General features: G+C 42.2%; 1 protein-coding gene across 1 annotated transcript in view; it reads left to right on the top strand.

Annotated features, from left to right (window-relative positions):
- Positions 1-12,390, top strand: part of tanc2b (tetratricopeptide repeat, ankyrin repeat and coiled-coil containing 2b) — a gene marked incomplete at its 5' end in the record, with an annotated part of 62,489 nt that overhangs the window by 45,295 nt on the left and 4,804 nt on the right. Inside the window, 20 exon segments of the mRNA XM_083904285.1 lie at positions 737-1,018; positions 1,150-1,274; positions 2,983-3,214; positions 4,157-4,326; positions 4,568-4,846; positions 5,655-5,822; positions 6,662-6,822; positions 7,594-7,702; positions 7,870-7,992; positions 8,125-8,361; positions 8,447-8,656; positions 9,102-9,195; positions 10,284-10,417; positions 10,543-10,596; positions 10,598-10,651; positions 10,653-10,668; positions 11,357-11,404; positions 11,407-11,531; positions 11,626-11,676; positions 11,678-11,759. Of these exon segments, the coding sequence (XP_083760411.1) occupies positions 737-1,018; positions 1,150-1,274; positions 2,983-3,214; positions 4,157-4,326; positions 4,568-4,846; positions 5,655-5,822; positions 6,662-6,822; positions 7,594-7,702; positions 7,870-7,992; positions 8,125-8,361; positions 8,447-8,656; positions 9,102-9,195; positions 10,284-10,417; positions 10,543-10,596; positions 10,598-10,651; positions 10,653-10,668; positions 11,357-11,404; positions 11,407-11,531; positions 11,626-11,676; positions 11,678-11,759 (2,754 nt within the window).

Raw genomic sequence — 12,390 nt, 5'->3', positions numbered from 1 at the left:
TATGTTCTCCTGAAAAGATGCCCAAACCTCTGGAAGACTTAATTATAATGACTCCCCCTGGTGGCTAACATCCGCAGACATCAGTGGATAAATTAGTTTCTGTCTATTTTTCTTTTTTAGCAGTGCTAAAAAGAGAGAATTTACTGTAAAAAATATAAAATACATCTTGATAATCAAACTGAAGAGAGATTTTAAGTCAAAATATTTAACAAATGTCTTTACTTAGATTTTAATATATATATATATTGTTTTTTCACAATAGATTTTCAATACTTAATCCTTAGTTTACAGGTGCATTTTACTTTCAATTGTATTTGGTAATATGCTTTTGTATTTTCTTTCATTAAATGTAGTTAGATTAGACCGAGATGTTGTTAAACCTAAAAGCAACATAATTGCACTTATTTTGTTGTATGTTAATGTGTTAGAGATAAAAATCACTACTGACTTACAGAACAACAATGTCAAATTAAAAGCTTCTAATTTTTCATTCCATTATAACTGCAAATATTAATTATGTGTGAGAAAAGGAATTAAGTTGTTTATTTATGCATAGATATGTGGGTGTTAACACATTTTCATAAACAGCATTTTACATACTTTACCTCATCTTATCTGAGATTCCACGGGGAGACTAACTACACAATATTCATATTAATTATTCAATCATAGGTACATAAATGTGGCTTAGAGCTGTAAAGCTAATGACCAGCTTTCTATTCCCTTGAACCTGCAGTGCGTTTTGCTCCTTATCGGCCTCAAGACATTGCCCTCAAACCTCTGCTGTTTGAGGTGCCCAGCATCACCATGGACTCTGTCTTCACGGGCCGCGAGTGGCTCTTCCAGGAGATCGACGCCCACCTCAACAGCCCCAACGTCAGCACCAACCGCGGCGTGGTAGTGGTCGGCAACATCGGCTTCGGCAAGACGGCGATCGTCTCGCGCCTGGTGGCTCTCAGCTGCCACGGCACACGCATGAGACAGATCGCCTCCGACAGCCCACAGGCCTCACCCAAACGTAGGCAACTGTCCTTTTTACATATGTTCAAGAAGGCTGTGGATTGTGTCCTGTTAAGTTCCATTTCACAGACTTGGACATGTTGGACATTATCGTTTGTGTATTTAGAAGGAATGTCTTCTTGTGTCCAGATGGTGAGGGGCTCCCTCTCACTCAGCCCCAGCCCACGCATGGCACCCTGGGAGGAGGCAGCTGTCCAGGGACCCCCGAGATGAGGCGGCGTCAGGAAGAATCCATGAGGAGGCTGGCATCTCAGGTACCAGTACACATCGACGCACTCACATTTACTCACATGCAAAAGTCTGATTTACAGACAAAATAATCTAGGTTGAACATTTGTCTCTACATACTAATTCTTCTCTTTACAAATGTGAATTATTCAAAGGTTGCAGCCATATATTCCAAAAATAGGGGCTCTTCTGGTTATATTTAATATGGAATTTCTAGCACTGATTTGATTACCGTGTTTTACAAGAGCATAAGTGCACAATCCCAAACCACTTGCCTCCCCAAACTTCCATTTGAGGAAATTGAAAAAGCATATATATACTGTTTATACAATTTCCACACATTGTGTCATTTGCATACGACTGTACTGCCATTTTTTTTCTTCATCAAAAGGAAATTGTTCTGATTTTATTACAATACTAAATGTGTGATTCAGTGTGACATTTCCAAGCCTTGGTCTGGAAAAAAAAAACAAGATAATATAAGTTGGCATTTCCTTTCTTATTTCTTTTGTCGGTTATTGACAACATAGTGGGTAGGACAACCAATATCGCTCCCTTTTGAAAACACTTCTCCATGGTACGAGCACAAGCATGACTCAAGTTCTGTCAGGAACAACACTGTTTCACAGTTTTCAAAAGAAATCCAATATTTTTCACCACATGCAAGCTATCATTGTCTCCCACAGCTTTTTTTTTTATTTATTTTTTACTTGGTAGCCCAATTTAATATTTTTATGCAGCTGAAATGATGCTGAATATTAGTATTTTCTTCATTATGTGTGAAACTTGCTCCTTCTCCCACTCTCCTTTCAGTCTACTGTTGCACCGCAGCCCCTCTCCCCTGCAGCTTAGCCATCTGCATCCCCACTCCCAGCCTGATGTATTATGCAGATGTGTTTAAAAAAGAAAAAACAACTTTGCCAGGGAGCCTTATGAAATATTTATACTTGCAGAAAGCCATTTCCCAGCCAAGCTATTAGATCTTGTTAACTCTGTGCATTAATAATTGAGCTCACTACCTTTTTCACTCCTTTTGTTTTAAAGCCCTTTATTCCATAGTGACCAAAAATTAGCATTTCATTTTGATTAGTCTGTCTCCTCCCACCCATTTTTCTCACTGCCCTCCGATCGCTGCCACTGCCACTGAAAAATCTTTGTGATCTCTCAGTCACTGGGAGCGTTTGGTCTCACCTGCTGCCATTGTTTAGTTGGCTAACCTCTCACATGATGCACTCGCCCTCTGCGATTCACTTCGGTCGCTACATGTACTTTCTAAGATGAGTTTTCATTCATTTACTGAATCATTCATTTTAACACGTTTCAAGTACAGTACATAGCTGTGAAATGACACAGTTTAACACTTGACTCCTTCGTGCCACACTCATCTCACACGCGAGCATGCATGAGCTAACCCTGAACCCCTCTTGGCAGCCGGAAGCCATGAATTATTAATGGCTAAAACCGTACAGCGAAACAAGAGGTATTATGTTTCATTATACTGCAATCATCCACCATGAAGCTGACTCAATCCCAAATGAGTTGTAGAAAACGGCTTTGAAGCAGCAGAGCAAAAATGTTTTTTTGAAACCGTGTCACCTGACTCCGCTACTCCTTGACACCGATCTTGAATCAGTTTACGCTTAGTCATGGTTAGGATTACCAGGAGGGAATAGAAACTCAAGTCCTGTAACTGACCCAGCTTTAACCTTCTCCATAACTCTCTGTCGCCCCCAGGTGGTGGCGTATCACTACTGCCAGGCCGACAACGCCTACACCTGCTTGGTGCCAGAGTTTGTGCACAACGTGGCCGCTCTGCTGTGCCGCTCGCCACACCTCGCCGCGTACAGAGAGCAGATGCTGAGGGAGCCGCACCTACAGAGCATCCTGAGTCTGCGCTCCTGCGTACAGGACCCACTGGCCTCCTTCAGGAGGGGAGTCTTAGAGCCACTGGATGCACTTTACAAAGGTGAGATACTTGCTCAGGTTCACTCAAGTACGAGACAATGAATGTAACTGATAATGTACATGCATCATAAACGTCTGTCATGATCCTCCATATTTATCATGTTGCTCTTCCAAGGGTTCTGGTGTTTATGTTGACAGCCACAGGATTACTTTAGAGTTAATGCATCTATTTTGAAACAGCACATTATAATATCTGTCACAGGCCAAAGTTTTCCACTCAGTTAATACTTCAAGTACATGTGTTTGTGTATGTGTGTTTACCGTGTGTGCTCAAGCAGCGTGAAATCTTCTTCTCCTCACACTGCCATGGCTCAGTGAGTTAGATTTCCAGCTCTACATTCATTTTGGGACTCGAGTGTGTAACTATGGTCCCCGCTTGCTCACAGCAGCTGGAATGTTACGCGAGTGGAGTGTAGTTAGACTTTCTCTCTGTGACTCTTCAGACCTGGAGGAGGACAGATCCACACTGAACATGACACACTGATGTCATTTTATCCATAACTCAGTGAATAATGAACTTATCATTAAACTTATAGTCATGTCATTTGATGAGATTATCAATTAGATTGTAATCTTAAGGAAAGAAGGAACAACATTTAATAACTATTTGCTTGGCCAGGAGACAGATAAACAAACACTAATGAAAAACTACTTGAAATTGCAGTGCTTTTGGGTGATTGAGTAGATGAGTATGTTTGCCCAGTTTAAGTCTCAGATGCCTTATGTGCACAAAGTCCTGTAACTGATTAACTGATTAATTTTTGAAAATAACATTTAAATCTGACTTTGTGTCTTTAGATTCAAAGCTTTTTGTCAAAAAAATACTACAAAAGTAGAGCGAAGTGAAAGAAAGAACCTTGAAATTCTGAATGCACTTTTTCACGGCACTGCATCATTTATTGCCTAAACTTCTGTTAAAGCTGTTTTCATGTTGTTTCCTCAGAGAGGAAGATCAGCTCGGACGAGGATCTCATCATCCTCATCGACGGATTGAACGAGGCAGAGTTCCACAAGCCCGACTACGGAGACACCATCGTGTCCTTCCTCTCCAAAACCATCAATAAGTTCCCTCACTGGCTCAAACTGGTGGTCACAGTGAGAACCACATTACAGGTACAGGATAGTTTAGAGGTTAGGATTATAGGAGAGAGATTAGAGACTAGTGGTGATAAAGTGATGATTTTCGGGTGTTTCTTTCTCGCTGCTGCTTCCATATTTTTGCTTTGACCTTCACACATATAAGAAAGTAATACATCACTTATTCGCAGCATGTTGTTGCATTTACTTATATTATCATCAAGATGTCTACATCAATATATCCAAGTGCCTGGCTGAAATGCTTGTGACTCTTCAGGAGATCACCAATGCACTGCCATTCCACCGCATCTCTCTGGACAGCCTTGAGGAAAACGATGCCATAGACCAGGACCTGCAGGGCTACATCCTGCACCGCATCCACAGCAGCCCAGAGATCCAGAACAACATCTCGCTCAACGGCAAGATGGACAACACCACCTTCGGCAAGCTCAGCGCCCACCTCAAGGCCCTGAGTCAGGGCTCCTATCTGTACCTCAAACTCACCTTCGACCTCATCGAGAAGGGCTACCTTGTCCTCAAAAGCTCCAGCTATAAGGTTTGTCTTTGCCGCTTAGTGTGGCTTAAATTTATCCAGTTTATCAAATTGATCAGCAGTTGCAACCACAGTGGCTGGAAAAAAATGAAGGCACCTAAAAAATGGTGGTCATGATTGCCCGACAGGTGTGTGTGCATGAACACCTGTACACATATTTGTGTGATAATAACCTAAAATAACAGAAACCACCTTTGTTTGTTTGACATTTACACGGAGTGGACATGGTTCATCATGACCTTGTTGTTTTTTTGCCCTTGTTGTTGTCATTTGTGCATCAATAGCTATATATATATAGGCCAAGGAGACCTGCTAATAGCTAAATCAGCACATTTTAATGGTGCCAAGTAGCTAAAAATCTAAAGCTAAAAAAATGGGGCACACCTTGTTGCCCACAGTAGAACTGAACTGGATTCAAAGTCGCTCACTGGATATTGTCTGATACAGACTATAATCTTGTTGCTCATAGTTTGCTCAGGCAATATAGGATTCATAAAATCTTTGTTTTTGATTTAGTCTAGATACCCTTTTGATAAATAAGGCTGTTGAATTGCATTAGTATGCATCTCACAATAAAAAAGAGTGTATTTTGCAGCCCAAGATTCATTTAATTTCATGTATTCAGATGTGCTTCCAGGCTCCATAAAAGAATGACAACTAATAAATTCACTTTCTCTTCTCTGAGGAAAAACCATGTGGAATAGAAAAAAAGATGTGCTTCACAAACTCAGTGCATTATTTATGTTCTGTTGCGCTGATCCTGATGAAAATCAGCATTGTAACTCAGGTTGTCTCTGTATTTTTTCCACAGGTGGTTCCAGTCAACCTGGCCGAGGTTTACCTGCTGCAGTGCAACATGCGCTTCCCCACGCAGTCGTCGTTCGAGCGGGCGCTGCCTCTGCTCAATGTGGCCGTGGCCTCGCTTCATCCGCTGACTGATGAGCAGATATATCAGGCCATCAACTCTGGTTCACTTGAGGTTAGCAACAGTAAATTCATAATCTAGATTTTATGTTGCATGTTTAAATTTTCCTTGCTCCTTTTAACGTTTCAGGGGCTCTATTTTATAGTTTTGTATCATGCTGGTGTCCTAACAGTGGTAATGATATTTTAAGGCTCTTTAACCCTGCTTTTTCCATTACTATTTTAAAACGTATATACAGAGGCTATGAGAATGTGCAATATAGTGTGTCTTATATTGCTTTTTTCAGCACAAACTGTATAGGCAACCTGAGCAAAAAGTAGTCAAAATTTACAAATCGGATTGAATTTGGAAATGCATCACAGTTCAACGTTCACTTGGCTCATTTTTATGAAGAAAAATAAGAGAAAAACTAAATTTTGTGACTTTTGCACAATTATTGCTACTCCCGCACACATAATGAGATGAAAAAACAATGTGACATGTCCATGTGACATGGACACCCCCAGGATGTCCATATAAGGAGTTGAGCACTAAGGGTTAAAGGAATTATTGTCATATAAAAAGGTTTTGGTGATACACTCGGTATCAAGTACATTTAAACAGCAAACTGTTAATATCTATAAATTAAGGTTTTTTTCAGATAGATATCTTGTTTCCATGACAAAAATCCTTGCTAATATTAGCATGTTCCAACCCTCTCTCTTGACTGAAACACTGTCAGTATTTCTCTGTGAAGGTTCTCATTCATCCAGGTCATCATATCCTCCGGAGTGTAGATAGCAGACAAACTCAAGCAACTCTATTTGCCTACTATCTACACTCCAGTGGAACTGTGTCAGTATGTTTCGGAAGTAATAAAAAGTGTGACACTGAGACGACGTCTGTGGCTGCAGGGCACGCTGGACTGGGATGATTTCCAGCAACGTGTTGACAACCTGTCAGTCTTCCTGGTGAAGAGGAGGGACGGCACCAGGATGTTCGTTCACCCGTCCTTCAGGGAGTGGCTGATCTGGAGAGAAGAAGGAGAGAAGACAAAGTTTCTCTGTGATCCCAGGTAAGGGCAGGCAGGATTCATATGTTTTCTCTGTGATGAAGGAAGTGAGGGACAGACACTGCTGACGTTAAAAAAAACAGCATTATCTTTAAGAGTTTTAGACACTGTGGTGATAGAGCAGAGAGAGGCCATGAAAAGTGCCAAATTATTCGATTATTCTCCCCTTCAGCATAATCTGGGAAGATGTAGTTTTAATATTTTCTGTCCGTTCATCATTTTGCTTGCAAACAAAGTGGCCAGTGAAGTGGTTCCTTGTGATATTTTGAGTAGTGTGGGGGAAATACTTTGACGTCAGGTAACCAAGTGATCTGCTGGGGACGTGTCTCCTGATGACGCTTATCTTGAAGGTTGAAATTTATCGATGTAGCTCAGCTGGGGTTTTTTTAATTCTGATTAATAACAAAATGACTTTGACTTTTACCTAATCATGGTTCTAAATGACTGTTGATTAGTTGCAGCAGAAGATGTGATGATTAATGTTTCTGCAGGCTGTTAGTAGTTCACTCTGTAACATGCAGCGATTTACTTATTAGGAAACAATCTAACTGTGTAGTTAATCAGTCATGTATAAAAACAATTTTCTCTGTTAGTTTCAGCTACAAAGTGTTTATCTGGAATAGGAATTAATTATTTTTCTGCCTTAAAAAACATCTGCCGTGACATGAGTCGGTTAAAAGTGATTGCACTGAGGCTGTAGAATCATAATGCAGCATCATGACCTCGTAGCTCTGTCTCAAGTGCTGAAAGATTCTGTGCCTGTCGTCTCTGCAGGAGCGGTCACACCCTACTGGCCTTCTGGTTTTCTCGGCAGGACAACAAGTTGAATAGACAGCAGACTATTGAACTGGGCCATCACATCCTCAAAGCACATATCTTTAAGGTATCATCACACACTAGACGAGGACAAATTCTCCTTTGAGGCATTCATTCATTCATGTTATATGTGTCTCCACCTACATCTGCAGTGTAAAATACTCTCTCTCACACAAACACACACACACACATAGAGAGGTCATTTGGCACTGAATGCTTATCTCTCTGTTCAAGGGTCTCAGCAAAAAAGTTGGGGTTTCCTCATCCATCTTGCAAGGTCTGTGGGTCTCCTACAGCACAGAGGGGCTTTCAGCTGCACTTTCCTCACTGCGAAACCTCTACACTCCCAACATCAAGGTACAGGCTCCAGCATGGCAGAGGAGGGGGGGGTCATACTTCACAGGAAATTTCCTTCACAGGAGGCTGCTTCTCTCTGGACTTACAGAGAATTTCAATATACTGTGTTTTAACTATTTATTATGTGTCCAGGTGAGTCGGTTACTGATGATGGGCGGTGCCAATGTGAACTACCGAACAGAGGTGCTGAACAACGCCCCCGTCCTGTGTGTCCACTCACACTTGGGCTACATGGACATGGTGGCTCTGCTGCTTGAGTTTGGCGCCTCCGTCGACGCCCCGTCTGAAAGTGGCCTCACGCCGCTGGGCTATGCGGCCGCCGGGGGACACATGGCCATCGTCACTGCGCTTTGCCGCAGGAGAGCAAAGGTATGGGATCGGAGCGGATTCTTCCAGCCGTCCGGCTTCCTGCACTCATTTCCCGTCCCTAATGAAATCCACATCCTGTTAACAGGTAGACCACCTGGATAAGAATGGCCAGTGCGCGTTGGTCCATGCGGCGCTGAGGGGCCACATGGAAGTGGTGAAGTTCCTGATCCAGTGTGACTGGTGCATGGCACCACAGCAGCAGCAGTCGCCACAGACACAACAACAGGCGGCTTTCACCAAGAGCCATGCAGTCCAGCAGGCTCTCATCGCTGCAGCCAGTATGGGATACACAGAGGTATACAATGAGTTTTATTGTCCTCATGTCTAACTACTACCACTGCTGCTACAGCCAAGTTCAACCCTTAATTAATGTAAATGGGTTTCAAGTCCAGCAATGGACTCTTCTTCCGTGTCTTTGCTGGCACCTTTGCAGTATTTTACATTTCACCACCAAAAATGAGAGGTTAATTAAAATAAACACCTTGAACTCTTAGCTATAAAGAGTGCCAATGTGAGGGGTTTTGAACCATTTCTTAATTATGATATGAATCAACTTCTACTTCACTAATTGAATAATCCAAGGTGTGAGAGTCATTGTCTTTGCTAATGTTCTGAAATATAGCTGTTTTAATGAGATTAAATTATAGTTTCTAGTATGTATTTGTATGAAATGAATGTGTGTAGTCACGGTAACCTTGGTTTGTTAATCTTTGTCATATTGAATCTTTTTTCCCGATCAGATCGTGTCCTACCTGCTGGACCTGCCTGAGAAAGATGAAGAGGAGGTAGAGAGGGCTCAAATCAATAACTTTGACACCCTGTGGGGGGAGACAGGTACGAACACCTGCTGCAGCCAGACATTACACTGATAAAATGCTGAAATCAATACTGACAGATGACATGTGTACGCCTAATGGTTTGTGTAGTTGTGGAATTGTTGGGTAAATGTGCTGTAAAGAGACATTTTTAAGCCTTGTCTGTGAAGTATTTTGTGGGAAGGTTCTTCTGTGTGGCACTGCGAGGCAGAGCGCTGCAGTGCGGTTGTGTGAGATTGTTCTTCTGTGTGCGCGCGTGTGTGTCTGCTGCTTGTGCTGCTTGCTGCGTCAGATGCTGATGGCAGTGCGGTGGTGTCATTGGAGCAGAGACAGGGTTGGGCCTCGCACACGGGAGGGGCAGGGGGAGAGGAAGAGACGGATGGATGACGATGCTCTGGGGTGCTTAGAAATGACTCGTCTGATTGCACTGTGGCACGGTGTTGAGGAACATAATGTAGTGTTTTAACCTCAAGCCATGAAACCTCATTGCGAGCATTATTCCTGGAGTATTAGAAAGACTGCTGCTCAGTGTCATTTGGAGAAGGGGGAGTCATTCTGTTGTTTGTCTATGCTCTTAGAAAATCTCAAGTGTCTCTTCTCTTCTCGCCCCCCTGTAGAGTATATCTTTATTCAAAGCAAATAATTCATATTCTTATACAGTAATGCACTGTAAAAAAAACAACAATGATGAGGCGGTTGATCATAGTGGTTAACAACCTGTATCTCCAGCTCTAATTAATCTTTGCAAAGCTTTATAATCTAACTGTCCGCTTGTCTGTGTATCTTATTTGGATCACTCTTCCTCTTCTTTCACTGGCATCGTGTTTTTTGGCCACAGCGAGCAGTATTTTTCAGAGAAGAAAGGTTTACAACCTGCTCCTTACCTAACAGCTGACACAGCAGGTGATTAGTTAGTGAACATAGTGGAGCATTTAACTGCTGAAGAGCCAGATATTTCACTCAGAAAAAAAATAGAGAGAGAATAGTTGGTGTTTCTCCTGCATTTATTCAGCTGACAAAAACCCTACTTTAAATAATTGCCGTACTGAGTGATATGTAAATATGTATATGTATAAATTGTGCCTGTGTGTTTGTGTGTGCTCCCAGCTCTGACTGCAGCCTCTGGTCGGGGGAAGCTGGAGGTTTGTCGTCTGTTACTGGAGCAGGGTGCAGCAGTGGCCCAGTCCAACAGACGCGGCATTGTCCCGCTGTTCAGTGCTGTTCGACAGGGACACTGGCAGGTTAGTGGTCTATTTAACTTTGCTTATCCAAAAAGGTCAATAAATGAGCCTTTATGCTTCCCAAACATTAGCTTTATCCACCTTTCTCATTGGATAACAAATATTTTTGACTTTTTCATTCATAGATCGTAGACCTCCTCCTCACACATGGGGCAGACGTCAACTTAGCTGACAAGCAGGGGTCGAACCCCGCTGATGATGGCTGCATCAGAGGGACACCTGGGAACGGTGGAGTTTTTTACTGGCTCAAGGTAACTTATCATGTCCCAGACTTTAAAATATGTTGTTTCATTTTCCTACAAAACTCAAATCAGCAATGCTATAATAACCACAAAGTGGAATTATTTATCTATTACCTTATTTGAACACAACCAGAAAGTGGTTAACAGTGACTTAAATACACATGTTGTGTTATACATGAAAATGTAAGATCAACTTTCAGTCACATCATTCCAATACAAATACCAGTAAAAGGTGTAATTGCTGCTTTCAAAATATGTTTACAGCAATTACAAATTACTGAAAACAAACTGAAAATTTTTTTCCAAATCCAAAAAAAAAAATTAAAATCCTGTGAAGTGATAAAAATATATCTCCTGACTTTGTCACCCCACAGGAAATGTGTTACTAACCACCTTGCCAAATTTGAATGATTAAAAAACTTGCAAAGTGAGTTTTCAATGAATGTATCCACACACACTTTTACTTATACTGATCCACTCATTTAAGTGCGAACCAAAGCTGCAGAATTTTCCTGTGTGTGTGACATTTTCACCTTTTTGGTTGGAGTTCAACAACATACACACTCAACTCACAGAGCTGGTTTAGCTACAATCCTCTCCATTTTCTGACATGTACAATGTGTGAAGAGGAGAGAGAGGAGAATGTCGGCATTTATACACTTTTACAGGGACTCACTGTAGCAGCTTCTTCCCACAGGAGCCGCTCTGTCTCTGATGGATAAGGAAGGTCTGACCGCTCTGAGCTGGCCTGTCTCAAGGGCCATTTACCTGTGGTTCGCTACCTGGTGGAGAGCGGAGCCGCCACCGACCACGCAGACAAGAACGGACGCACGCCCCTCGACCTGGCGGCTTTCTATGGCGATTCTGAAGTGGTAGGTGCCTGGTAGCACACGGGCAAATAAGTTGATCCAAAAAGGCCAAATAGAGAGATGTGTGTGTACAGTATATGTTTTTTGGTCCTTTCAGGTCCAGTTCTTGGTCGACCACGGGGCCATGATAGAGCATGTAGACTACAGCGGGGATGCGTCCTCTCGACAGAGCGGTGGGCTGCAGAAACACGTCGGTGGTGGTCGCCTTGCTCAAGAAGGGAGCCAAGATAGGTAAGAGCAGGTTGACAGACTAAGAGCCTACCCCTCTACAAACACAAAGGACCTCTCTGAATAATGGCCTTGTTGTTCTGAAGCACCATAATGAAAGGTCATTTGCCTGCCAAGAAATGAGACTCAATTTGCGATTGTATTTTGGCTAAAAAAGATCATGCACTGGAGTTAAAGCATGAGCTGCATGAGAGATTACTATATTGCAGAGTGGAAGACACTTTTTATTACACTCTTCCTGCTGGTTATTATAGAGCACTGTGGCATTTTACTGCACTAAGCCATGGATTCAGGATTATGTCTCCATGTAGCTTAAACAACTTCCTGCTACTGTGCGTATGTCATCCCGCCACCCACTGCCACACCATGCTGCTTCTCCTCAGCTATTTATGGCACTAATGTGTCTTCTTTTTGTTGTACAACAGTTGTCAGTGTGTTGTTTTGCTCTCTTTCTTTCTTTCTCTCCCTCTATCTCTCGCTGTACCTCCGTCTCTGTCACTTATAATATCTCCCTGTTTCTCTCTCAATCACATCCCTTCCCTCTTTTTCTTTGCAGTTGCTCAGAGACAGGTTGTTATTAGTGCTTGCGGTGTTTCTTTTTGGTATCTATGTTGTTGTTTTTTTTCCTTTTTTT

Source organism: Microchirus variegatus (assembly GCF_963457635.1).
Source record: "Microchirus variegatus genome assembly, chromosome: 17".
In the NCBI taxonomy this organism is placed as follows: domain Eukaryota; kingdom Metazoa; phylum Chordata; class Actinopteri; order Pleuronectiformes; family Soleidae; genus Microchirus; species Microchirus variegatus.
This window is presented reverse-complemented; position numbering and strand designations above follow the sequence as displayed.